We start from the raw sequence: 24,333 nt of genomic DNA, 5'->3' as shown, positions 1-24,333 counted from the left end.
CCAAATAAAGAAGAAATTAGACGTGCATATCCGATTAGATCAAGGTCCATGCATCCCCATGAGTTTGGCAGGCACCAGACATGCAAATCCAAGAGCTTAAAAGAGAAAAGATGATTTGTGTTAAATAAACAAGTTATAATCCTTTTTTAAAAAAAATAAAAATGTTAATTCCTGTAGAGGATACTTTCAAATTTCAATTACACTTGCTAAACAGATTTGAGACCAACATATGATAAACTCACTATGTTTGCGCAATTATTTTCTTAAAAGAGAGGGCAGGGCAGGGCAGGGCAGGGCAGGGCAGGGCAGGGGAATTTTTTATTTTTTTCTCTCCCATCTCTCAAAACATAAAAATCTTATAAATCTTATTAGGTCAACTCAAATAATCGTGTTAATTTGGTATGCAAAATCGCCACATTAGTCATTATGTGTAAGACATTAAAAGATAAAACAACAAAAATGGTAAGGCAACATGTCATGCTGGGAGCTAGGTCTGGTGAAGCGTAATTTTCGACATATGGACCCGAATTAAGGGAAAGAGAGAAAAGACTAGTAATGTCGGTTCAGGGAATTGGTGATGAGTTAACAAGTATATATGTATTTAACACGTAAGGAGGAAGTTATAGATGGGTTGAGTATATAATGATTTACCATGAAGAAATAATCAATAACATATTTCATTTGTAGCTTGCATGCAACAACTTGTTCACCCTCCTTTGAACATGTTATACAAAATCTCTCTATAACACAGAAATGAAGAGTGAGGTGCCATTTTTTTTCTCCCGTATACATTTGTATCATTTAGCGGATTGGCTAAATGATGATGTATCACTTCACGAGCTTCATGTACAACAACATTTTTTTATTATATAATTAACTAGTTTTAAAATCAATGTAGTACACAGGACGGAAAAATGTATTACATTAATTTGAATGAATGTACAAAATCTATAATTCACACCAGAATGTCAAGAAATTGTTGTTTTAATACAATTGCATATTGAGTTTCTATAAAGTTCTAGTTACTAGAGAAAAATCAAGTTGCATGATATATAAATTAAATAAGTTAAAAGACATATATTATTTATTGTATAAGGGTGAAAATGAAACTTCAAAAGTAAAATGAAAAAAAAAAGAAAAAAAAAAGAAAACTACTGTTTACATGGACAACATCTTTTTATGTATTCCTATATTATTTTTTCTTTTTTTATTTCAGATACATATATGAATGAATATAACATGTTTGAATGCCATGTTTCATATTCAACAAGTCAGCCAAAAATGATAATTGGTGGTTCTAGTTGACTATTTCTATCTGTAATCTGATATAAAGAAAACATACCACTTTCTAACTTATTATTCTGTGGGTCAATGTATGTGGTAATCATAGCTTGCTCACTATCTTGTATATATGTATTTATGTATGTTATTATTGATATAAATATGATAAAGGCATATATAATGAAGTTTTTGAAAAGGTAAAAACTCACCACTTTTGTTTATACATTATACAACCGTTGGTTTGTTTTCATAGATTGGGTATGTATGTTGATGTGATGCTAAAGAATTTAATGTTAATAATCTAAATATAAGTGTTGAAAAATCAACAAAGCAATAAATAATACAATAATAATAGTTATAGGAATATAAGAAATTATGTGTTACAGCTAAAGAGTAGTTAATATAAGGAATTAATAAGGCATGTGCAAAGTTGTAATGTAGTAGGAGACCGCACCTAGCAGGCCCATGCAATTTCACATGGTGGTGTGCCCACGCAACGCATTGTGTTAGTGGTCAATCCAAAGTGTTTATTTTTGTCCAAACTCGATCTACCAAAATATCATTGTCGATCAACAATTAATCACCACTCGCACATCAACTAGCTAGCTTCATGGTCAAAGTTAAACTATTTAATATAAAACTGATTGAAGAAACGTGGATCGACTTACTAGTATACGATCAACTTTCTTCGGGTATGAGTGTGCTATATCACCGATGGTTTTCCGGAATATGAGTTCTTCCACCTACAAAACGAGCAGCACCGTGAACTTACCCCTCAGAAAGGGACAGAGGGGACCTCTTTGGGGTAACCCTCCGGTGTGAGAATAAGATATTGTAGGAGAAGATAATAATCTGAAAGTGAGTAAGGACTTAGAATGTATTTTCTTGCTTACCTCCCACTGTGGAGGTGGTGTGGTATTTATAGTATTATGGTTTCCAATGATTGGGCTCAGACCCAATTAGGGCCTTTTTGGCCTCCTCCTATTGCTTCGCGCCACGTGTCCTTAGGACACCTGGTGCTTTTTCATTGAATATTCTCTGACCAAGGTATTTCACCTGACCCATGTGTAATCACGTGGTAGCACATGGGCTTTGCTGAGTTGTCCACCCTTCATTGGCAGCTGTCAACATCAGCATATTCTTTATTCCTTAAAGGATACCTTCTGGAATGTTGTCTGATGAGCACAATCATGGTTGTCCTTATCCTGATTTGGATAAGGACGTGGTTGATTATGTGCATGTGTGATATGCGCCTATCCTGGGGATGCGCGAGGTCTTCTCTTTATTCTCACGCGCAGATGTTTCATGCGCAGATGTGATATGCGCAAGCATATGTAATATGCGTGAGCATATGTGATATGCGCCACGCGCAGATGTGATATGCGTGACCATATGTGATATGCGCCACGCGCAGATGTGATATGCGTGAGCATATATGATGCGTGAGCATATGTGATACGCGTGAGCATATGTGATGCGTGAACATGTGTGATATGCGTGAGCATATGTGATATGCGCCACGCGCATAGGTTTTGGCTTTGTGTCTTCATGACATCCTGATTTCAAGCCTCTTGTCTATATCTTCTGGGTTGACCCGCCCCGCTCGATGTTAAGGCGGGTGCATACCTCTTCAAGCCCTCCCAGTCTAATGTGTGTCTTGTCTCGCGCGAGCGAGGTAAGATAGATATTAGACTTAATAGTTTGCTCTTTTAATAGGGTTTGTCTTTTCTTTTTCATTTCTCATATGTGCGTTGCGCGAAATTCTATCCTTTTGGTTGAAATGAATCGTCCATGTACGTGGTTGGTTGGTGCTGACATGCGTCAGAGATGGAGACGTTATGTGTCAGAATTTTCGTGTGCTCGAGGTGCTACAGTGGCCTTTCATGTCTCCTCATACAGTGTCAGGAACACGTGTCGCGCTCATGTTGGCCTGCACCTGCGAGTGGGGGCGCGTGAGCGTAACTCTGATCATTACCTGTTTCTTTCTCTCTCCTGGGCCTATAAAAGCAAGCCTTTTGAGTGGTTTTTTCTTCATCTTCATTGTTATTTTCAGAGCTCTTTCTCCTTCAATTTTCATTCCGATTAAGAGCCTTTATCTTTTGCTTCGAGATTTCCGTGCTTAAAGTAACCGCTGTTTGATTCACAATTGTATGTCTGATAACCCAGACACCACAATTTCCCCCAGCAAACGCCGTGTAAAATCGTTAGTTATGTCCACTTTGAAGAAGACCGGCAAGGGTAAACGGGCTGCCGAGGCCTCGTCGGAGGAGGTGGGGAAGAACAAAACGGTGAAGAGATGGGATGAGATTCCCTGCAAATTGAAACAGTCTGACTTCGATAATCTCGTCGCCTCTCAGGGTTTTCTCCCTGAGTACAGCTGTCTGCTCCCGGCGACCGGGCAAACGGCGGCAGATCCGCCCACCGGCTATATCTCTTTATACTCTCACTTTTTCACTCACTGTAACCTTTGTCTTCCGATGACAAGGTTTATAGGTGCGCTCCTTCAGTTTTATGGGATTCACATATCCCAAGTCCATCCTTGTGGACTAGTGCGCATGACTCATTTTGAGTTCATGTGCAAAGCTCAGCGCGAGGAGCCCACCCCTCGGCGCTTTCAATATTTTTACAAGCCAAAAATCCAAGATTCTTGGTTCTCATTCACACCGCGCAGTCAGAAGGTTAAGTACTGCACTGTTTCCTTCAAAAGCCTTCATGACTGGACTGAAAAAATTTTTTATATTAAGGCTGGTGTGATTCCCATCCGCATGACCATGCGCGCGATCACTTCTGCGCCCGCGGATGAGAATGTTCTTAAGAACCCAACGGGCACATGAGTTAACAAGTTATCTGCTGAACCATCCCCCGCCAAGAATATTTGCGAGGAGGCGCTGGTGGGGGTTGGTATGAGCAAGAGGTGGACCGACAGCGCGACTAAGCCTGTCATCCATGTTAATGGCTTAGGTGAGTTATTTGCTCATTGCATTATTTCTGCGCGAATATAATTCGTTTTGCTGATATCATTTGTCTTGTTTTATGCAGTAAGCAAGGAATACGTTCACGCCGCCTATGACGAGCATATGGAGGGTGGCTCTGTCGCGCTGAGCGATGGGGAAGTTGCTTTCCCCGATCGCTTCGATGATATGTTCATCCCTGTCGATTTAGAATTTTGCTTTGACAGCGATGCGCCTGGTAAGCCTTTGTACTTATGCTTAGGCCTTTAGAATACCAAATTTGGTTAACATTTCTGTTGCACGTATTGTAGATGCGCTCGAGAATTATGAGTTGGAGCTTGCGGAAGAGGAGGTGGAGGAAGAAGCTGAGGCGCCACAACTCAAGCGCAAAGCTAAAGGCAAAACTGGCGCAGGGGCCAGTAAAAAACAGAAGAAAAATGATGCCCCTGTTGCCCAAGATCCTCCTACCCAAGCGAAGGGACTTGAGAAAACCAAGGGATTTACCTCCAAGTTTTCCTCGTCTTCTTTGCCTCGAGGTGTGGGCAATCCTCCCGTCCACACGAGGTATGGTGCTGCCACCTCATCTCTTCGCGCGGCGGACAAGGGAAGCGGCGCTGCGCCTGCTGTTTCATCTTCTCCAACAGGTATACTTTGTTTATATTTTGTGGTTTTATGAGCGTGATTCCGATAGAGTTATTAATGAAGCTTTGTTCACTCAAATGTTTGTAGAGCCGGCGACTTTGGTGGCTCAACTTCAGGCGCGGCAAGGTACCGAGGCTGCGCCGAAGGTTGCTTTGAAGTCCCCTGCTTTACCCTTGAAAAAGGGGAAAATGAACTTCATGGCGATGTTCAATTCGCGGACGGCGGTGCGCCAAGGTATTTATTGCGCTTTGATTTTCTGATTTTTTCCTTTAGTTCAAGTTATGAATCATTTCTCCTTGTTGGTTTTTCATAGGAATTATAGCTAGCACACAAGCTGCTGGTGGCACTGCTGGCGCCGGCGCTGTTAGTTCTGCTTCTGCTTCAACAAGCACTGAATCTCCTCTCATTGGGATCACTAAGGAGCAGGAGGCTATTTTACGCGCTGATCTAACGGCGTCAAGACCTCCCTCACCTCCTCCTGCGCGCAGCCCTCCTCGTGAGACTGTTTTTGATTTTTCCAAGTCGCAGGAGAAAAGACCTGTTACAGAGGATGATGAGGGGGTCAATTTTGAAGATTCCGATGGTGGCCGCGCAAGCCCTATAGCGCCACGAGATTTCGTGGCGCAGCCTTCTTCTCGTGGGGCAGGCAGGAGCTCACCAGCTGGTGCTGACCTTTCTGCCGGTTCTCCGCAGGTATAAGTTTGTTTTTCTCCGCTGTGCGGACTTCCAAATTAGTGTCTAGATAACTAAAACGTTTCTTTTGCGTTGCTTTGTGTTTGCAGGAAGCCGATCACATATACCGCCCGAGCTGGAATATTACTGAAGATAGCTCATATCAATTCATGGGCGTGTGTGAAGACTTCTGGGCTCACTCTGTTCCTCCGGCTGAAAGGAGGTTTCAGGAGGACCGCGCTCGCGTGGACTTGCTCAACGACCACCTTTTTGCTGGGTCTGCGTTCTTTGCTGCCTCCCAAGAGCTTCGCAATGATTATATAAAAGTGCGTGATGCCCTGGTGGAGGCCAAGCAAGAGGCTAAGATTTCTGCTTGGAATCTTTCTGACGCTCGAGAGAGAGCTGAGAAACTCCAAGCAGAACTTAGCGAGAACCGAGCAAGTGCCAACGCTGCCTTTGTGAAGCGCGGGCATGAGCTGCAGGCTGCGCGGGAGATATATGTACATGGGTATATATATTGATGTTATTATTGTTAAAGCCAGTCAATTACTAATGATACATGCAATTAGCTTGTAGATAGGTTGACTTGGAGACTATATGTATATATAGTGTTTCGTATTATTATTATTATTATTATCTATTAAGTTTGTGACATTATTGATTAATGGCGTCCCCATGATTGTTAACACATCAAAATCATGGGTTACCAATGCATGTGAAAATCCACCTTTTCTTTAATGTCACTTTCAAATTCTCTCCACCCAGCTTAATTATATTTCTTCTGATCAATTATATATATTTCTATAGCGTAATTAAATTTATATATATGCGTGTCGTTGTTATTAATGTTGAAGGAGGTATGTGTTATGGTGTGGTGATAGGCGTGGTTGCCCGCCATATCACCCATGAAGGCTTAGTGATAGGCGTCATGACTCTTTCAAATATTATGGTTAAAAGCTACAAAACTTATCAAAACTTGTGGCTTGTTGCTATCCCAAATGTAATGATATTTGTGTTGCAGGTAGCAGGTTGCCATCTCTAATGAGTAATGATATATATGTTTGAGGACCTTATAATTAATTAACTAAAAGAGATGCATCGAAGTGAATAGATAGGGCAGGACAAGGCAGGGACCATTTATGCATATGCATGTAACTAGCTAGATATGCATCTATATATAATAGTTGGTTTTAATACAATCATAAAACGCATAATTAATTAAACGAAAATTAACTAAGGTACATTCTCTCTTAGACTAAAACCATAAATCTCTGAACCTGATAAAAATAAAATAATTAACAGTTAATGCATTCTTTCTTAGACTAAAGCCATAAATCAACAACCTCTAGTGTGTGGGTTTATTAGATAGATATCCATATCCATATCCATATCCATATGCAACTTTCAATCCTTTAACGGGCCCTTCTTTTGCAAACGGGCCAGACCAAACCACAAACAATTTATATCACAGGCAAACTAAATCTATACAAAAATATGATGGATAGTTGGATACACTTTATGTACATCTCTATTTTATATTAATTCTGATATGAATCTATCAATATTATTATAAAATTATATTATAGTAACTCATTTTTATTTTTATACTTGGTAATTAGAGGAAAAACGAGCTAAAATGATCATGTTAAAAATAAGAAATGGATATGTCAATAGCCGTCGGGTCGATTTTCACGTTACTTTTTATATGTATAAATTAAAATATCTTGTTTGGATCTATTTTGCAACCAGAATGAGACATCATCCTTGATTAATTCAATAACTTTGTACACGCCACTTTCGCCAGTTGTCACCAAGGTGTACCTAACTACCTAAGGTCAACCCATTCTAAGACCGTGTTATAGCGTTGGTTACATGAAATACCACTCTTTTGGGCGTGAGAAGCTCTATGGGCGTTGAGACACTCTCCACTTCAAACATTAACCCATTTTTGTTTTAACATCAATCTTAATCCTTCATTTAACCACTCCTTTTTTTAAACAATAATTTTTTTCACTCACCCAACCAAACTCACTTAACAATAGCACATTTTAGTGAGCCTGAATGTGAAAACAATCTTTCACATTCACTGTGTACCTAATTACCTAACGAACATCTACATGACACATATTTTTTCACTAACATATAAGGCTTTGTGTAGTGGGCGAAATGTGGAAGGTGAGTGGGGCAATTTTGGGGGGGAACACCGCCCCCGGGCGATAAGGGGCGGGGGCGGAAATGTTTTGTCGCCTGGAAGAAGGAAAAGAATATTATTATTATTATTATATTATTATGTGTGTGTAATATATATACATATAATATTATTATATTATTATTTGTAGCCATTTACCATTACATCCTAAAAACAAATCCTCACACCTTATTAAATGGGTGCCACATTAGTCCTAATTTATTGCACCTCCACTACGCAAAGACCTAACAGATAACATAATGACTATTAAATAACATAGTTAAAAAATAAACTGAGTTATCAATTTGAAAGAAATTGAAAAATGGTGTGTGGATAAAAGACCAAACCTTGTCTTTCTTCTTCACTATCTGAAGTTGAAGTCACAGAGAATAATAATAATAATGTCAGTTCTGTCCATTCTCCCTCCCGCCAGCAGCTTCTTGCCAACGTCTCACAAATCATCCACCAAAAAAACCCTAAATTTCGAGCCATTTAAGGACCGACTGATCAGTCTATCTAACACCGGTCGAATTCAGGAAGCACTTGACGTCATCAACCATAACCAGCAGCTCACCCCTGACCTCACCACCTTCTCCGTCCTCCTCAAATCCTGCATCCGAACCCGTAATTACCAACTCGGCAAACTCATTCATTCCAAACTCAACCAATCCGGACTCAAATTAGACAATATCATACTCAATTCCCTCATTACCCTCTATTCCAAGTCCGGAGACTGCCTCACAGCTAAATCCATATTCGATTCCATGACCAATGATAATAATTCGTTAAAGGATTTGGTTACTTGGAGTGCCATGATATCATGTTTTGCACATAACGGAATGGAATCACAAGCCTTGGTTACTTTTATTGACATGCTTACGCATGGAGAATACCCAAACCAGTTTTCTTTCTCCGCCGTCATTCACGCGTGTTGTAACCGGGATAACGCGTGCACGGGAGAAGCGATTTTCGGGTTTGTGATCAAGACGGGGTTCTTTGAGTCCGACGTGTGTGTCGGGTGTGCGCTGATTGATCTATTCGCAAAGGGTTTTCGTGACTTGGAGTCCGCGTGTAAGGTGTTTGATAAAATGCCCGAGAGAAATTCGGTTACTTGGACTTTGTTGATAACGAGGTTTGCGCAGCTGGGACGTCATAGAGATGGGATTGAGTTGTTCTCGCGTATGCTGATGTCTGGGTTTATGCCTGATCGGTTTACGATGAGTAGTGTCGTGTCTGCGTGTGCCGAATTGGGTTTTCTTTTGGTTGGTCAGCAAATGCATTCTTGGGTGATTAAGTCAGGTTTGTGTATGGATGTGTATATCGGATGCAGTCTTGTGGACATGTATGCCAAGTGTGCGACTACTGAGCCTATGGAGGATGCTAGAAAAGTTTTCGAACGGATGCCTGACCATAACGTGATGTCTTGGACTGCGGTTATAACAGGATATGTGCAAAGTGGAGGTCTTGATACCTCTGCGATTGATCTCTATTGTAAGATGATCACGCAAGGTGATGTCTTACCAAATCATTTTACTTATTCAAGCGTTTTAAAGGCATGTGGCAGCCTTTCAGATCTTGAAATTGGTAAACAGGTTCATAACCATGCGGTAAAGTTAGGTCTAGTGTCTGTGAACTGTGTCGGCAATTCTCTTATTAGCATGTATGCCCGGTCTGGTAGCATGGATGATGCCCAAAAGGCTTTTGAAGTTCTTCTCGAGAAGAATCTAATATCTTACAACGCCATTGTGGATGGGTATGTTAAAAATACAAGTTCTGATGAAGCCTTTAAGATGTTTAATAAATTTGAGGAGACTCAAACAGGGGTCGATTCTTTCACATTTGCCAGCCTTTTAAGTGCAGCAGCCAGTCTTGGTGCCGTTGGAAAGGGTGAAGAAATGCACGCTCGGCTGGTGAAGTCTGGTTTTGCTTCCAACCAAAGGGTATGTAATGCTTTGATTTCAATGTATTCCCGGTGTGGTGACATAGAAGCAGCTGCTCGAGTTTTTAACAAAATGGACGACCGCAATGTAATATCATGGACTTCAATTATTACTGGTTTTGCAAAACATGGTCTAGCAAAAAGAGCTTTAAAAGTGTTCGATGAAATGCTTGAAGCGGGTGTGAAGCCAAATGAAGTCACGTATATTGCTGTTTTATCAGCTTGTAGTCATGCTGGGATGGTTAATGAGGGTCTGAGACACTTTAGTTCAATGTATAGTGAGCACAAGATAACCCCAAAGATGGAACATTATGCATGTGTGGTGGACTTATTAGGAAGGGCAGGCTTTCTTGAAAAAGCCGTTGACTTCATTGACTCGATGCCTTTCAAGGCTGATGCTTTGGTATGGCGAACGTTACTAGGAGCCTGCCAAGTCCATGGTAATACAGAATTGGGAAAATTATCTGCAAAAATGATCACTGAGCTGGATCCAAATGATCCATCTGCTTATATACTGTTATCCAACTTGTATGCTTCAAAGGGTCAATGGGAAAACATGGTCAAAATCCGAAAAACCATGAAAGAAAGGAACTTGATTAAGGAAGCAGGTTGCAGTTGGATAGAAGCTGAAAACCAAGCTCACAAGTTCTATGTAGGGGATACATGTCATCCCCGTGCACATGAGATATACAAAGAGTTAGATCAGTTAGTAGTAGACATAAAGAAACTAGGTTACGTTCCTGATACAGATTTTGTCCTTCATGAACTTGATGAGGAAGAAAAAGAACGATACTTGGTTCAACATAGTGAGAAGATTGCTGTGGCGTTTGGGCTAATAAGTATGTCGAGAACGAAACCAATAAGGGTGTTTAAGAATCTTAGGGTTTGTGGAGACTGTCATACTGCAATGAAGTATATATCAGTAGCAAGGGGGAGAGAAATTGTGGTTAGAGATTCAAATAGATTTCATCATTTTAAGGACGGTTCATGTTCTTGCAACGATTATTGGTGATGATTTCCAGGTGGTTTTAAAAGCTGTGACTTGAAGATGCTAAGTGTTTCAACCATGGCTGCCTCTTTCTAGTTGCCGGTGTACGTTGATGAACATGTGGATGTATTGAAATTTTGCTGTATGTATCTTGTAACAATAGAGAAGGTTTTTGATATTCAAACAAGTTATTAGTTTAACAATATACAGAAAATTGCACCATTAAATTTGGGTCCAAAAGTGGATCGAACGCATGTAGCTAAAATAAAGGTTATTATAGTTATAATGATTTTACTGTTATAGTTTAGCCATGGGGAAGGGTAAAATTTAACATTTGATTAATTAGCTTGCCACTTGTGAGGTAATAGCTTACCAGCTATGGTTATTGTTTGATTGTTTTAGAAGTTGAACTGTTGTTGACGAGTTTGAAGTATGATTTAAGTAGTATAAGATTTTATATATGCTTCAGAATCCAAAGATGTATCTGACTGCATGTCTAGAAAATGAATCGAAGTACAAGAAATGAGAAATGGTTATGGCCTGACTGTATTACGTGTCAGCGTGTGGCTGATCAGTGTAACACATGATTTATCTAGTATAGGTTATTATTATGAAGTTTGAAGTGTTATGGGTAACAGGCAATCAGACATTTGTTCATGTTTGATGTATTGAAGTTGAATTTAATAGACAAATCTAACAGTTGACTTTTTATTGTCAAAATAAGCAGTTGACTTTTTATAATCTCTATCAACAGTTGTAATTTATAGTCAAAATCATGAGGTTTGTAGTATTTGAGGTTTAGTGCTTCTCTTTTATCGGAAAGTAGTGCTACTCTGGTGATTTCAATCAATATTCAATACTTCATTACTTATTCCTTTTTTATTTGTGTGATTACTTATACAGAATCTTGATCTTCAGCTTATATCTTAAGCTAATTTAGGTAGCTGTCCATGTGCTCCAATTTTAGATTAGTGTGTTAACAGTACGGATTCGTTTAACTAGAATCCACTTTGTGAAATGTTCCTGTTAAAGTAAACAATAAAATTACAATGTCACAAAAGAGGGAAGCGGAATCAAATTAATGGTCTCTCTCGAAACAGAATATAATGGTTGTTGAATTGGATGTCCATGTGTCTATGCATGATTTATTCTTTGATGCAACCTTTCTGTATTCTCTACTGTTATATAATATGGGTTGTTCATTTGTAATATTCATATTTATGTTATCTTGCTGCATGTTTAATATATAAAGTGTAAGGTACGTGTTTTGCTGATTAGAGGCTGAAGCTGGAGAGAATCTATGGAGGCTAATATCCCGTCTTGCTGCCTGAAGGCCCAAGCCTTCCCTATTGACCCACTAGTTGGAGCCAATTGTCATGCAACTGTTGTATCTGGATGGTTCTCAGGTCAATATCCCGTCTTCTTTTAGTTTTTTTTTCTCTAAACTTTGTTACTTCTTAGGGTGTTTGGATATGCACTTTTAAAAAGTCATTGTTTGAATGTGTTGTTGCTGCTTGAAGTTCTAATAGTCACTTTTGATGATGTTGGGTGTTTGGGATTCCTTTTTACCTCCTTATAACTTATTTAAGGCATAAGTTATAAGTTACAAAGTTGTAACTTATACCTTATACACTCACAAGATCTAATTTTTCCAAACACTTTATAACTTAAACTCATAAGTTATAAGCTATAAGGAGCTAAAACAAGGAATCCCAAACGCCCCCTAAGACTTTAGAACATTTTCATTACTTAATTGTAACATATACAATAGCTGGATATACTACATTATCAAATTATCTGCTGCTAATTGAAAGTGATTGTTTGACACTTTGACCCTTATATGATAAGATAATCATTAGTAGAAAAAGTGTGAGAGGCCGGATGTTACAAGTAGGCTTGTTAGTTTACTGGCATCTTGATTTTTGACTGTTGACCACCTTTTGATCATTATTATAATGTTAATTGCAGATAAAGTCGGTAAAAACAAGTACTTCAACAATCCCATGTGGCCAGGTATGTTAAGACTCAAGTTCATGTTAGTTGTGCCTGTAAGTTATGATTGCAACTTGAGCTCATCTTTTTTACTTTGCATGAAGGAGAAGCACATTCCGTGAAAGTAGAACAGATTTTGTTCAAGAAAAAATCAGAGTACCAGGAGGTCCTGGTTTTTGAGGTATCACATTTGAAGATCAACCTAGTCCTTAATCATCTTTATGAAGAATCACATATATGTTGAAGTTATAATTTTGGTTTACAGTCTGCACCATATGGAAAAGTGCTTGTCCTTGATGGTATTCTTCAGCTGACCGAGAAAGATGAGTGTGCCTATCAGGAAATGATTGCCCATCTTCCCCTCTGTTCCATTGAATCGCCAAAAAAGGTACCTCTACTTGAAACTCGTCATCATGAAGATGTACTAACTGATATTAATGCATCCGCATTTGGAATGTATAAAGTCATTGCAGGGCACACATCTTGCTTTTATGTTATGCTACATTGAATATGTTTTTCAAATACAGCTATTGTTTTATATTATTATTTTTATGTGAAATAGATAAGATGGTTAATAATAATATCGTATGGTGTATACCAGGTTCTGGTTGTGGGAGGCGGCGATGGTGGAGTTCTTAGAGAAGTATCTCGCCACAGCTCTGTGGAATTGATCGATATATGTGAAATAGATATGATGGTTATAGATGTATGTGATGAAAGAATAATCTCTCAATTTTTATTTTATATCACGGGGGCTCATTCTGTTATTTCTGCTTTGTAGGTTAGTAAAAGGTTTTTTCCTGAGTTAGCTGTTGGCTTTGAAGATCCCCGTGTTCATCTCCATGTTGGTGATGGTAATTACTTGTCTTTTTTTATATTGACCACATGCTTTATTCATTAAGTTAAATAGGTGCACAACTTTAACTTTGTAATTTCATTATGGTTGATTTAATTATTAAGGATTCACATCCAAGTTAAGTAGTGATCTATGTTGAGTGTGTTTTTAATCTTTTTATTAACATTCGTCATTTTAAAACATTATTTTCTAATTTGGACAGCTCTTGAGTTTATCCGGAACACACCAAAAGGAAAGTATGATGCCATTATCGTTGATTCGTCTGATCCTGTGGGTATGTCATGCAAGTTTCCCTAACATTTTTAAAATCTGACCATTATCGTTAACTCATGTTCTCCGAATGTAGGTCCTGCTCAAGGGCTTGTGGAAAGGCCATTCTTTGAGATGTTAGCGCGGGCCTTAAGGCCCGGTGGTGTTCTATGTAACATGGCAGAGAGTATGTGGCTCCACACTCATCTTATTGAGGATATGATCACCACTTGTCGTCACATTTTTAAGGGTTCTGTTCATTATGCGTGGACAAGCGTCCCCACATATCCCAGGTAGTTTTCATTTTGTCGGCTATTTTATAATCTGGAAACATTTATAGAAAAACAAAAAGAGAATCAAACAAAAGCCGGGATATAAATATAAAGAAAACTCAATGTTGGCATATTTTACGCAGTGGTGTTATTGGATTCATACTGTGCTCAACGGATGGCCCGCCTGTAAACTTCAAGGTTCCTGTAAATCCCATTGAGAAGCTAGAGGGAACACTCAAGCATCACAGAGAATTAAGATTCTACAACTCTCAGGTAACAATATTTATATTGGTGCATCTATGATAGTCACATCTTCTCTTGCATTTTAACTTAATGATTAAAAAAAATTAACTAAAGAGTACTTGAATGAAGGACTGAAAAAGATCAAGTTCATATACTTGATATATTGATGTATTTAATAAAAAGTTGAAGTACCAAGTACTGATAATATATTAAATGATTTACAGATGCATAGAGCTGCTTTTGCCTTGCCTTCTTTCGTCAAGAGGGAAGTGAATTGTCTTTAATGTCGTTAGCATTGTGTGATTCTGTGTGAGCAGCTGTTATGTGAGGTTTGGTTTGTTTGTCTTCTGTACATGTTCATGAATCTTTCTTTTGAATTTCTGAGTATTTTGCGATAAATGTATTTTGCGTGTATGCATGTGCACGTTTTGTCTTGCTTTCAGATGTTGTGTGATTTAAATGTACACTTAAGAGTAAAAAAATTGATTTAGATTTTGTAACATGGTTAAAGAGGATATAACAGAATATTATGTCTTGTAACTTGAAAGTTGCATGGTGTAAATATTTACCCCTAACATTTGTAATTGTAAATAAACTGTACAACTTTGAAAACATCAATTTAGGCTTGAAACTTATGAAAGGAGTAAAACTAAAAAGAATAAATAAAACCAATTTAGCCTTGTAAAAATATAATGTAGCTACAGTCATCCATCCCAAATGGCTACAGTCATCCATCCTCCACACCAAGAAAAAAACACCAATATCAAATCTAGATAATGTTTATGTACAGACACTACAACACAATAGTATAATATAATTAAAAGAGGTGGTTGGATAATACAAGTGGTTTCACTTCTGCCTTCACCTTTGTAGAGCTGCTTTTTAGTATGGCATCTAAAGTGCCAATGGCTTCCAGAATATGCTTCCCTTTGTTCAACATTATGCAACTTGCCCTGCAGTATGCAAGTATGTATGACACACTTAAAATCATTTCTCTTAAATCTAAACATATTAAACAAATTCAAATTCAAATAACAACCTTCTTCCGCACGCTACATCTGTTATCTCTGCTCTAGTAGGCACACCAGTCTTCACCAACGTCTCGAGTACCTGTGTTGCCCAAATAACCGGGATATGTGCTGCACTGCATATCGACAGAATTTGTTCTTGAATATCTGCTAACAACTCCCATCCGCACTCAACCGCAAGATCGCCTCTAGCAATCATGACACCTAAAGGATTTGGTAGCTTCATCGCCTCTAGAATCATGACAGCCAAGTTTTTAAGCCCGTCTTTAGTTTCGATCTTCAAAACAATCCCCAACTGCTCTAGCTTCCTCTTCTTAAGCTCTTGCTGAAGCACAACAATATCATTCACATTTCGGACGAATGAAATTCCAACCATGTCAGCATGTGTACCAACAAAGTCAAGATCGATAATATCTTTTGAAGTTAAACCTTCGTATTTAATTTTGCTCTCGGGGATGTTAATGGATTTCTCTGGACCGAGTTTAGTGCCACGTGGACCGGCACGAGTAATGGAAACAACTATTTCTGAAACACTAGTCCCTTTGATGACTCCCCATATTTTTCCATCATCAAAAGCAATAGGCTCTCCAGGTTTGACCGAGTCAAATAGATAACCGGATGAACAAGTGACTCTAGGAGTGCCAGCCATTGAAGAAGTTACTTCTTCGTTTGAGCTATCTCGCATTATCACTAGCAAATCTCCAACTCTTAATCTAACAAATGTCTCAGTAGGAGGCACATCCACCACACATCCAAATGAAGCCCTTTTTTTGTTCCCTTTGATATACAATTCCGTTCCGTTTTCAACATAACATGTCTTTGTGCAATCCGCCATGAATCCAACACCGTTAAAAACAGGAAATTTCTTTGAAATCTTGAGCAGCCTTTGTTTACCTCTCGTGTCACTAAGTCTAACCGTGTCGCCAATCTCAAGCTTTGTGAGAAAATCTTGGCCGTCCACATATAGGACCGCATCCGGAGAAACATGAGGCGGTGGGGGGCCTGCTCCCTTTTGGGAAATCCAAACATGGGCCGGGTTGGTCACGTTTCCATGCACGCTCTTCTTTGGAGATATTTTCATGACACATGGACCTGGTTTCATCTTACCGGTTCGTAGCTTCGGCCCCGCCAAATCCATGAGAATCCGACATGGCCTCTCCAGCATCTGAGAGTTCATCTTCACTCTTCTGATGATCTCACTCCAAACACTTGGATCACCATGAGCACAGTTGATACGAATGATTGTGGCGCCTTTTTTAAGAACGTCGGTAATAAATGTTTCATTGGATATGGCTTCTGTACCAACTGTGACCATGATATGACTTCTTTCATCTTGAAGTGGACCGATGAGCAAGTCCCGGTTGGAATTTGCCTTATTTGTCATCATACTTGTTGTGAACTGACTTTTGTTACCTTTGTCACTTCCAACTAAAGAGGTGGACTTTAGGTTTTCCAACATCTGGATTCCTGCAGAAAGGCTTGCGATTACATATGGATTGATTGTTTCCAAGTTCAGAAGTCCCACTGAAGACAGGTCGTCTTTTATCTGGTCAACATCAAGGCTTCTGAGAGCCAAATAGTGTATCAGGTTTGCAGCACTCATCGCATGCCGTCTGCAGATACAAGAACACACTTGTATTATTGCATGCCAAAGTTTAGAAAGCCAATGATTAGTAAGGTAGCAGTTGAATCTTGATTTATGCAAAAAATCTCGATTTACTGCAGTTTTTGGATTCCATATGACTTGATCAAGCATAGCATTATAAAGCAAAATAAAGTAATGTAAACCTGTGACACTGTTCTAGTCGAGAAGCATTCCACTGTTCCATTGCTAAAGCATGCATGTGAATCGCTTTTAGTTTATCTAGAAGATTTCCATGGTTTCCCACAAGTTTAGCATGATCTTCACTCGGGTATAATGAAGCAGCAGCAGCAACTTCCTTTGATGAATCATTTGCCTTGCGACTGTCGTTTGAGATTGTAAGTGATTGATCATCAGAGTAAGCACCGACGATGCTTTCATGCTCATCATTTCCCTTTCGAATAGCAGATACAATAAGCGTCAATGGAAATACCCGTTTATGCGTCCTCAAACTTTGGAACATCTCACTCCTTGAAACTAGTATTTTAGCATTAAGTCCACAGGACAAGTGTAGAGGTTTCTCATTTAAGTTTGAGGGTACCAACAGCAATGCTTCAGTTGTGTTAATGCCCTGCAAATATTGGCCTGAAAACGGTCTGTTAATTGCCAAAAAAAGAACAAGACATTTATGCTGCCATCAAAACTATAAATTGCAAAGAAAGACTAAGCACAATTTGATGAAATAAATAAAACTTGCAGGCTTTAGGATTTGTGATGTGTGAATGGTAATAGTTTCATACGCAGTAAGTAGATGTATAGAAGAAATATATCTAAGTTAAATATAAATTCGAGTAGTTCTATCACTAGCAGGTAGTGCTATGGGTCAAACTGGATATCCAACAAAGTGTTGGTGAGGCAGGTGTTTAATGGGTTATTGATTGATCATTGAACATGCAAACCACCGTCGTCCACTGCCTTCTTCTGAAGAGAGGGAGAGAGCGAGGCAAGAAAGTCAGAAACGTTGATTTTGAAAATGGAGTGACCCGCAATCGATTGAACCAAACGGCCATAGAATCCTACATTTCTATTCAACGAATCACCCGAAAAACTAACATTTTGTTTGTTTGTTGTTTATTGGCCACCATTTGTGTGTGAAGGAGATCATAATTATAGTTATGATCCTGAGTTGAGTGACAAAGTTGAGTAATACATTTGAAACATGCAACATTACAATTTGCTTTTTATCATATATATATATATATATTTTGTAACCAACTATTAAAATATTTAATATGTTTTAGCTGTAGATCCCCCAACAAGATACCTTTCGTATTTTTTTAATCACAAACGTTAGCATAACAATTTAGTAATTGTTTCACACACGTTAGCATAAGAAATCAGCCAATCATATATTGTGATCCAATTACATAAACCAGTCAAACTAACACAAATTGAATGGCACTTTTCGTACATAATAAGAAACCAGGACCAAGTTACCATCACTGATGCTATGTACTTTTATAACTTGAAGTTTTCTTTAGTAGAGATATAAATACACACATATATATTCTAAAACATGGGAATAATGTCGGCCCGTATTCATTTTGGTCAAAACCCGTTCTGATTTGAAATAAAAAGATCATTTTAGGACAAGTTATTCTATCCCAAACTTGTTAGCATGCCAGACCACTAGGGATGGGAAATTTTCTCATTATCCATGGATAAGCTTAATAAGTTTGAGAGTGTGCTCACATGATAAATAGAGGAGGAGGCATGGCTGGTGAGTGAGAGTGAAGGTGCTGCAGCGAACTTCATCTACAAGATAAATGGTTCAATGAATATATATCTTCCAACCTGCTACTGCTGATAACAGTAATCATTTCAAATACCATAATTAATTAATAATTGTTTATTTGTTTTTTTTTTTTTGTCTTAAATCCAATTCAATCCAATCGGGGAGAAATAATAAGAATCAGAAACTAAATTCAACAGCCAAATTTCATTCATTCATATATATATATATATATATATCCCATAAAAAAAGAAATAAAGAATGATCAAAAGACATGTATGTATGTGTAAATTAATAACAAGACATATGAAATGAATAAAAAACAAAAAGATTTCACCTTTCTGAATGAATTATTGATTGAAGAAGAAGATTTGATGGATGAGAGAAGAGGAGTGTGGCTGCCACGAGCCACCCACCCAGATTCTTCCTTTCTTTATTTTCTTTGGTCAACCTCACAAACAAACATACATACATACGTACATACAATAACCTAATTCTTTTTATGACAGACACACATTTTAACACACGACATGACACGTAATATATTTTAACATGTTTAAACTTAGAGCTTAACAAGTTTTGTGTCTTAAATAAGATTTTAACATATTTAACATGACATGAAACATGTTAGCAATATGTTTAGATTTTTATTTAGAATAATAATAATAATAACACTAAATATACACTTACATACCATTACACTTGTGTCCGTCAGAACCCGATATTATATTTAATAGATGTTAAGATTTGCTTTTATGGTAAAAATTAGTTATCGTGTGTGTTCGTGTTTAGTACCACAGGTCATCATATTTTATTGTGTCATGTCTGATATATTATGAGAAGTTAAAGTTGTTAGGAGCATATCCGACACCTTTCTTTATTTCTTTTTTTACCGTCTTCGGTTGAATTACTCAAAATAAGAAATATATTGTTTTTCAATAAACTACCCAAAAAAAAAGCATGGAGGAGACATGTGAAGCATATTAATGTATGGGTAAGTTACACTTGAAGACTTATCTACAGTTTTACAAATGTGTTACTGATAAAAAAAAAATCACCCGAGATTGTTTTACATCACTCCAAGTAACTACATATGTCCTCCTTGTACGTACAACACAAATACAAATAATTATATTAACACAAACCAAACTAATTTCATCAAACTGCATCAGTAAAATCTGGCTCTGCAGGCTTCTGAAGCATCAATGGCGGTAACTTCTCAGGAACTCTCTTCTTCCTCGCACCATCTCGCCTCACACGACGAAGCAAATTACCAGCAAACCGTGATGCATACATAGTCGCACCCAAACTAGGTGCATTCTCATCAAATCCACTCAATGCATCTTGCAGCCTGTTTTCTTCTTCCCGAAGCGAATCTTCCAGCTTCTTCCTGCAATGCCGCCTCCATGCAGCCTGTATGAAACAAGCCGCCCATGTCCTCCACTGCTGCGAGTAGAACCTGAACGTGTGACGTAACTGCTTACTGTGAAGCCTTCTGAACTGAGACGCTACAAATTTTAAATCGTCAGCCACCAATGCAAACGCCTCAACTTCTTCAAGCGCTTCGACAGTTCTGGTAGAGGTAGGGAGGTTGGATGATGTATGCGGATCCAACGCCCATGTAAGAAGCTCCTCACCGCAAAAATCACCTGGTTTTAGATAGTCAGAGTTGAAAAAGCCCGTCCGACCACCGTTGGTTGTTGCAGTTAATAATTTGCCTCGCATTACAAAAAGCATTTCATCGACCGGGTCCCCTTCCCTCACAATGTAGCTGTTCTCCGTGTAAAGAACCGGTTTCAAACGGTCACACATTGCATCCATTAGTTGATCATCCATCTTCTCAAACATGGGCACCTAAAACAACCAATATCATACTTTATTAAACTTAAACACTCGGTTAGCATAACCGCAAACAACAAGGGAATGTATAAAGACTGACCCTTTTTAAAAGTTTCAAACAAAGATGGCGTTTTATATCCCTTCGGAGGTCCTTAGGAAGGTTCCGAATAAAAGTATCCTCATCAACACCTCGTGTTTCCTGCCATCTATATTGTTCGTACCTTCTGATTCGCTCCTTGAGAGATTCCGGAAGCATACGATGGGACATCCACTGCTCTGCGTCTCGTCTTTTTACCCTCATTTCCTCCAATCTTATCGTTGTCGACTGCAAGTAAGTCTATACAACACACACACACACACACCATTAGGCCTTTAAAAAAAATACCAGTTTCAAACATTATATAAAAAATAGAGCGAACTGCGGTTTTCGTCCTTGTGGTTTGTTCAAATCTGCAGTTTTAGTCCAATAGTTTTAAATTTGCGTTTTTTGTCCCTATGGTTTCATTTCACTTGCAATTAAATCCGAATTCATTAACCCCGTTAAGTCTGGTCGTTAAAACCATCAGCGTGCCCTTCACGTGAGGGGCAGTTTTGTCCTTTTTTTCCCAAATAAACCCCAGCCCCTCACGTGAGGGATCTTACGAATTAGAAGCGGGTTTATTTGGGGAGAAAAAGGACAAAAATTGTACCTCACGTGAGGGACACGTTGATGGGTTTAACGACTAGACTTAACGAGGTTAATGAATTCGGATTTAATCGCAGTTTACTCTAATAAAAAATATATCAGTAGTTAGTTACCAACTAACCTGCATATTTCCAATGAGAAACGAGAATAAAACCAAACCGAATATAGATATACACACTGCAAAGCATATTTCCCACACATAAGTGCTTGTTTTCAGGTTTTGGCCTAATGAACTGCAAAATTTAACCAAGACAACAATATTAGTATTAGTATTAGTATTAATATTATCTATGGATTTTAATGTAAAGTCAACCAGTTTTTGCAGACCTCAGATTCTGCAGGCCCCACCAAAAACAGTAAAAGAATTTTTGAGGAAAATCAGTTGTGCTGACAACACCAGATTGAAGTGCAGGAAGAAACATTCCAAAATCATAAGGAGGATTATCCATTTCCACAATAGGGCAACATTTATTCAAATACGCGTCTTTAAGTGCCAGATCCTCCATATCATCACAAGAAAATGAAGCAATCAAACATCCCGATACACCTGTCGAGGTATTCCTGCACGTCTCTTGCCAGCAACTTGCGAAACGTTCAATAGAAAACAAGTACCAAAAGGCCCCTAACACCTAAGCATCATCAAAAACATGTACTATATTAATGATATGTATGCATAAAGGGAAAGACTAGTTGATATAAATATATAATATGCCACCTCTTACATGACTAGCCAACATGTAAAGAAAGAGATTAAAAGCGGCTCCAGCCCACGCGGTTTCAGTAAGTATGCCAGAAGTTTTCGTGACCTCGTTGTACAGAGGATAGATTCGAAGCATCCTCGGGATGTACTGGAGAAGTACAACAAACTTCAACATGTTTTTTGTGTGCAAGGGTTTTGATCCGTGAATCGTCGGTATAATGATCAAAATCACAACCTGTGGCAATGGAAGAACAGCAAGAATGTCAACCAGAAAATACGAGGCCATGTATCTCTTTGCAATCAGCCAAGCATCCTCAACTAGAACACCTCTACCAAATACTCGAGAAGAAGGAGCGACAAAACCAGTACGGAACTGGAATACGATATGAGCTATGTAGAAAATATCCATGAATGAACGCAAAACGCTAGCTGTGATCTGCAACCCATGGTCCAAATCCAGGCACTTGGACATGTCGTCTTTCAGTATTGGAATATACAAGAACAAAGGGTCCACTGAAACAGCAACCACACACGACAAGACGAATATTTTGTTCCACTTTTGCAAGAATTTCCCTTGTGGGTTAAGCACTTTCTTCCCGGAGCCATGGTCTCTACTTAGAATCCTGTTTAATGAACGAGAGCGCGATTGCATTGATCGTTTCAACCTCTCAACCCCTCCAGAACCATGTTCCAAGCCTTTCCGGAACCCACTGGAAACCGAACCTAAGGATGTTCTAAATCTGTTTAGAACCTCCATTGCAGTTTTTCTCTGATTTACAGTCCTCATAACTGGTCACATTATTATAAAGTTACATATATACTCACATCATATCACTAATAATTCAATTCTACACAAGAACTAACCTTGGAAACTTTTTCGGGTCAATAGTTAATTCATTGATATGCCAGAAAAGAGTTTAAACTACAACATCAAGCGTTAAACTCGTTAAATAAAAAGGGCGCGTTGAACGGACTCAGAATGCTGAAAGTGAACAACCTGAGATGTGCATAAAAAACCATAAACTAAGAACCGAATATTGATTACACATAATCTGTGTTTCAACTAAATCCTACGGATAGAAATGATGATGATTTGCAAGTTTCGTGTTAATTTAAAGTTCGCATGTCCAAATGTTTATATTCCCAAGTAGAACAAAGTTATATCGGTTTTACATATACATAAAATTTATCGTGAAAAAAATAAACAACTTGTGTACCCTTAAAGAGATTAATCTTAAACAACCAATTCCATTAGCAGTTAATCTGATGAACATAAACTGCTCTTCACTGACTTGATAAATTAATACTAGGATATAATAACTGACATAAGAAACTAACTAAGTATACATACACATAGATCTAACTAACCATGCATAAACACCGAAACTACTAAAATTAATAATAAAATAACAGGACATAAAAGATTGCACGTACAAGAACAGATGTTGAACAAAGTATGATGATGATGAACGATAAGTGACACACACAGAGATTTTGAGGGCTTTGAATTTATGCAGTTTAGACAAGTCACAATGCACAATATTGGATAGATAAACAAACATATGATACTATTATTAATTGTTATTTTTTTATAACTTATATAGTTTAATAGTGAGAGATAAAAACTAACTGTCAATCATTAATTACGCATGTCAAGATTTCAAACTAATTCGTTAGTGTAACATGTCATGATTAATTATAACTAATTTTTCAATAAACACATGTCTTGATTTTTTTTAAGTAATTAGCCGATATATATATAAACCTATGTTAGGTGTACTTAGTTATACTTGGTGACACAAGGCTGATTCATGTTAAGTATTAATGAGTTATAATTTATATTTCGTTATACAACACTATTTCTTTTGAATGACAATTTTGTGTACCTAAAATCCGGATTTGAACCCATCACGTTTCTTTGAAGGGGCAAACATCATACCACTAGAACACAAGGTCATAGATTATTACGTATTAATGATACATTCCCTAAAATAGATGATAATAAGCACGCTAAGTATTAATGAGTATACACTTGATGATACGTTACATAATTTATCGTGTGATGGGCCTTGTCAACTCAACATTACCACTGAGATCACCAATTGCACCGAGACCACCCAATATGAACACATGTGAAACGAAATTTTATATTTAACATTGCAAGGAATTTTTTATGTGATACCGCGTTCAACCTCTCTCTCTCTCTCTATACACATACACACACTAGCTAGTGTTTAGAACATGCGCTTTTGTGGCAGGGCCATGAAACCGAACAATTTATTGAAGTAAAAACCTTGAACCACGCACGTGTATTGCGACATGTTAACTCGTAAAACTTAGATTGATATGTAGAACTTGTATGTTGTTATGCACAACTCCGTTTTGACCAAATCCAACTCAAAACAAAATCCAACTCAAAAACTCTCTCAAACTT

The 24,333-nt window shown here is 38.1% G+C and overlaps 3 protein-coding genes and 1 pseudogene across 3 annotated transcripts; 2 read left to right on the top strand and 2 right to left on the bottom strand.

Annotated features, from left to right (window-relative positions):
- The first annotated feature begins 8,134 nt into the window (after positions 1-8,134).
- Positions 8,135-10,885, top strand: LOC143633389 (pentatricopeptide repeat-containing protein At3g49170, chloroplastic pseudogene; annotated as a pseudogene).
- Positions 10,886-11,464: 579 nt separating this feature from the next.
- Positions 11,465-14,709, top strand: LOC143633374 (spermine synthase-like). Its single transcript, XM_077101691.1, has 10 exons — positions 11,465-12,067; positions 12,630-12,674; positions 12,758-12,834; positions 12,919-13,041; positions 13,255-13,359; positions 13,435-13,507; positions 13,712-13,783; positions 13,856-14,051; positions 14,174-14,303; positions 14,498-14,709. Exons 1-10 carry the CDS (start codon positions 11,962-11,964, stop codon positions 14,555-14,557), a joined length of 987 nt encoding a protein of 328 aa, XP_076957806.1. The 5' UTR covers positions 11,465-11,961; the 3' UTR covers positions 14,558-14,709.
- Positions 14,710-14,936: 227 nt separating this feature from the next.
- Positions 14,937-18,748, bottom strand: LOC143633388 (plastidial pyruvate kinase 4, chloroplastic-like). Its single transcript, XM_077101705.1, has 4 exons — positions 18,636-18,748; positions 17,090-17,514; positions 15,313-16,914; positions 14,937-15,226 (listed from the first exon to the last, which is right to left on the bottom strand). Exons 1-4 carry the CDS (start codon positions 18,696-18,698, stop codon positions 15,091-15,093), a joined length of 2,226 nt encoding a protein of 741 aa, XP_076957820.1. The 5' UTR covers positions 18,699-18,748; the 3' UTR covers positions 14,937-15,090.
- Positions 18,749-19,789: 1,041 nt separating this feature from the next.
- On the bottom strand, positions 19,790-22,686 carry LOC143633373 (cyclic nucleotide-gated ion channel 1-like). Its single transcript, XM_077101690.1, has 5 exons — positions 21,922-22,686; positions 21,527-21,828; positions 21,321-21,432; positions 20,615-20,851; positions 19,790-20,529 (listed from the first exon to the last, which is right to left on the bottom strand). The coding sequence occupies exons 1-5, from the start codon at positions 22,684-22,686 to the stop codon at positions 19,834-19,836; spliced, it is 2,112 nt and encodes a 703-aa protein (XP_076957805.1). The 3' UTR covers positions 19,790-19,833.
- Positions 22,687-24,333: the final 1,647 nt, after the last annotated feature.

Source organism: Bidens hawaiensis, unplaced genomic scaffold (genome assembly GCF_021521415.1).
Source record: "Bidens hawaiensis isolate Kalapana, Puna unplaced genomic scaffold, B.hawaiensis_p1.1 tig00006709_1, whole genome shotgun sequence".
Lineage (NCBI taxonomy): Eukaryota > Viridiplantae > Streptophyta > Magnoliopsida > Asterales > Asteraceae > Bidens > Bidens hawaiensis.
Note: the sequence above shows the minus strand (reverse complement) of the source record. Positions and strands in the feature narration are given on the sequence as shown.

What these genes read in the sequence shown, in the direction of transcription:
- LOC143633373 (XM_077101690.1), bottom strand. Translation starts at nt 22,686, where the DNA reads ATGAGGACTGTAAATCAGAGAAAAACTGCAATGGAGGTTCTAAACAGA. An exon ending in TTTACATGTTGGCTAGTCAT is followed by an intron (nt 21,829 to 21,921) that starts GTAAGAGGTGGC and finishes GATGATGCTTAG; the next exon opens with GTGTTAGGGGCCTTTTGGTA. An exon ending in GTTTGAAACTTTTAAAAAGG is followed by an intron (nt 20,530 to 20,614) that starts GTCAGTCTTTAT and finishes TGGTTGTTTTAG; the next exon opens with GTGCCCATGTTTGAGAAGAT.
- LOC143633374 (XM_077101691.1), top strand. Translation starts at nt 11,962, where the DNA reads ATGGAGGCTAATATCCCGTCTTGCTGCCTGAAGGCCCAAGCCTTCCCT. An exon ending in TAGATATGATGGTTATAGAT is followed by an intron (nt 13,360 to 13,434) that starts GTATGTGATGAA and finishes TCTGCTTTGTAG; the next exon opens with GTTAGTAAAAGGTTTTTTCC. An exon ending in AGCGTCCCCACATATCCCAG is followed by an intron (nt 14,052 to 14,173) that starts GTAGTTTTCATT and finishes TATTTTACGCAG; the next exon opens with TGGTGTTATTGGATTCATAC.
- LOC143633388 (XM_077101705.1), bottom strand. Translation starts at nt 18,698, where the DNA reads ATGAAGTTCGCTGCAGCACCTTCACTCTCACTCACCAGCCATGCCTCC. An exon ending in CCTCCTCCTCTATTTATCAT is followed by an intron (nt 17,515 to 18,635) that starts GTGAGCACACTC and finishes CAATATTTGCAG; the next exon opens with GGCATTAACACAACTGAAGC. An exon ending in GATGTAGCGTGCGGAAGAAG is followed by an intron (nt 15,227 to 15,312) that starts GTTGTTATTTGA and finishes TGCATACTGCAG; the next exon opens with GGCAAGTTGCATAATGTTGA.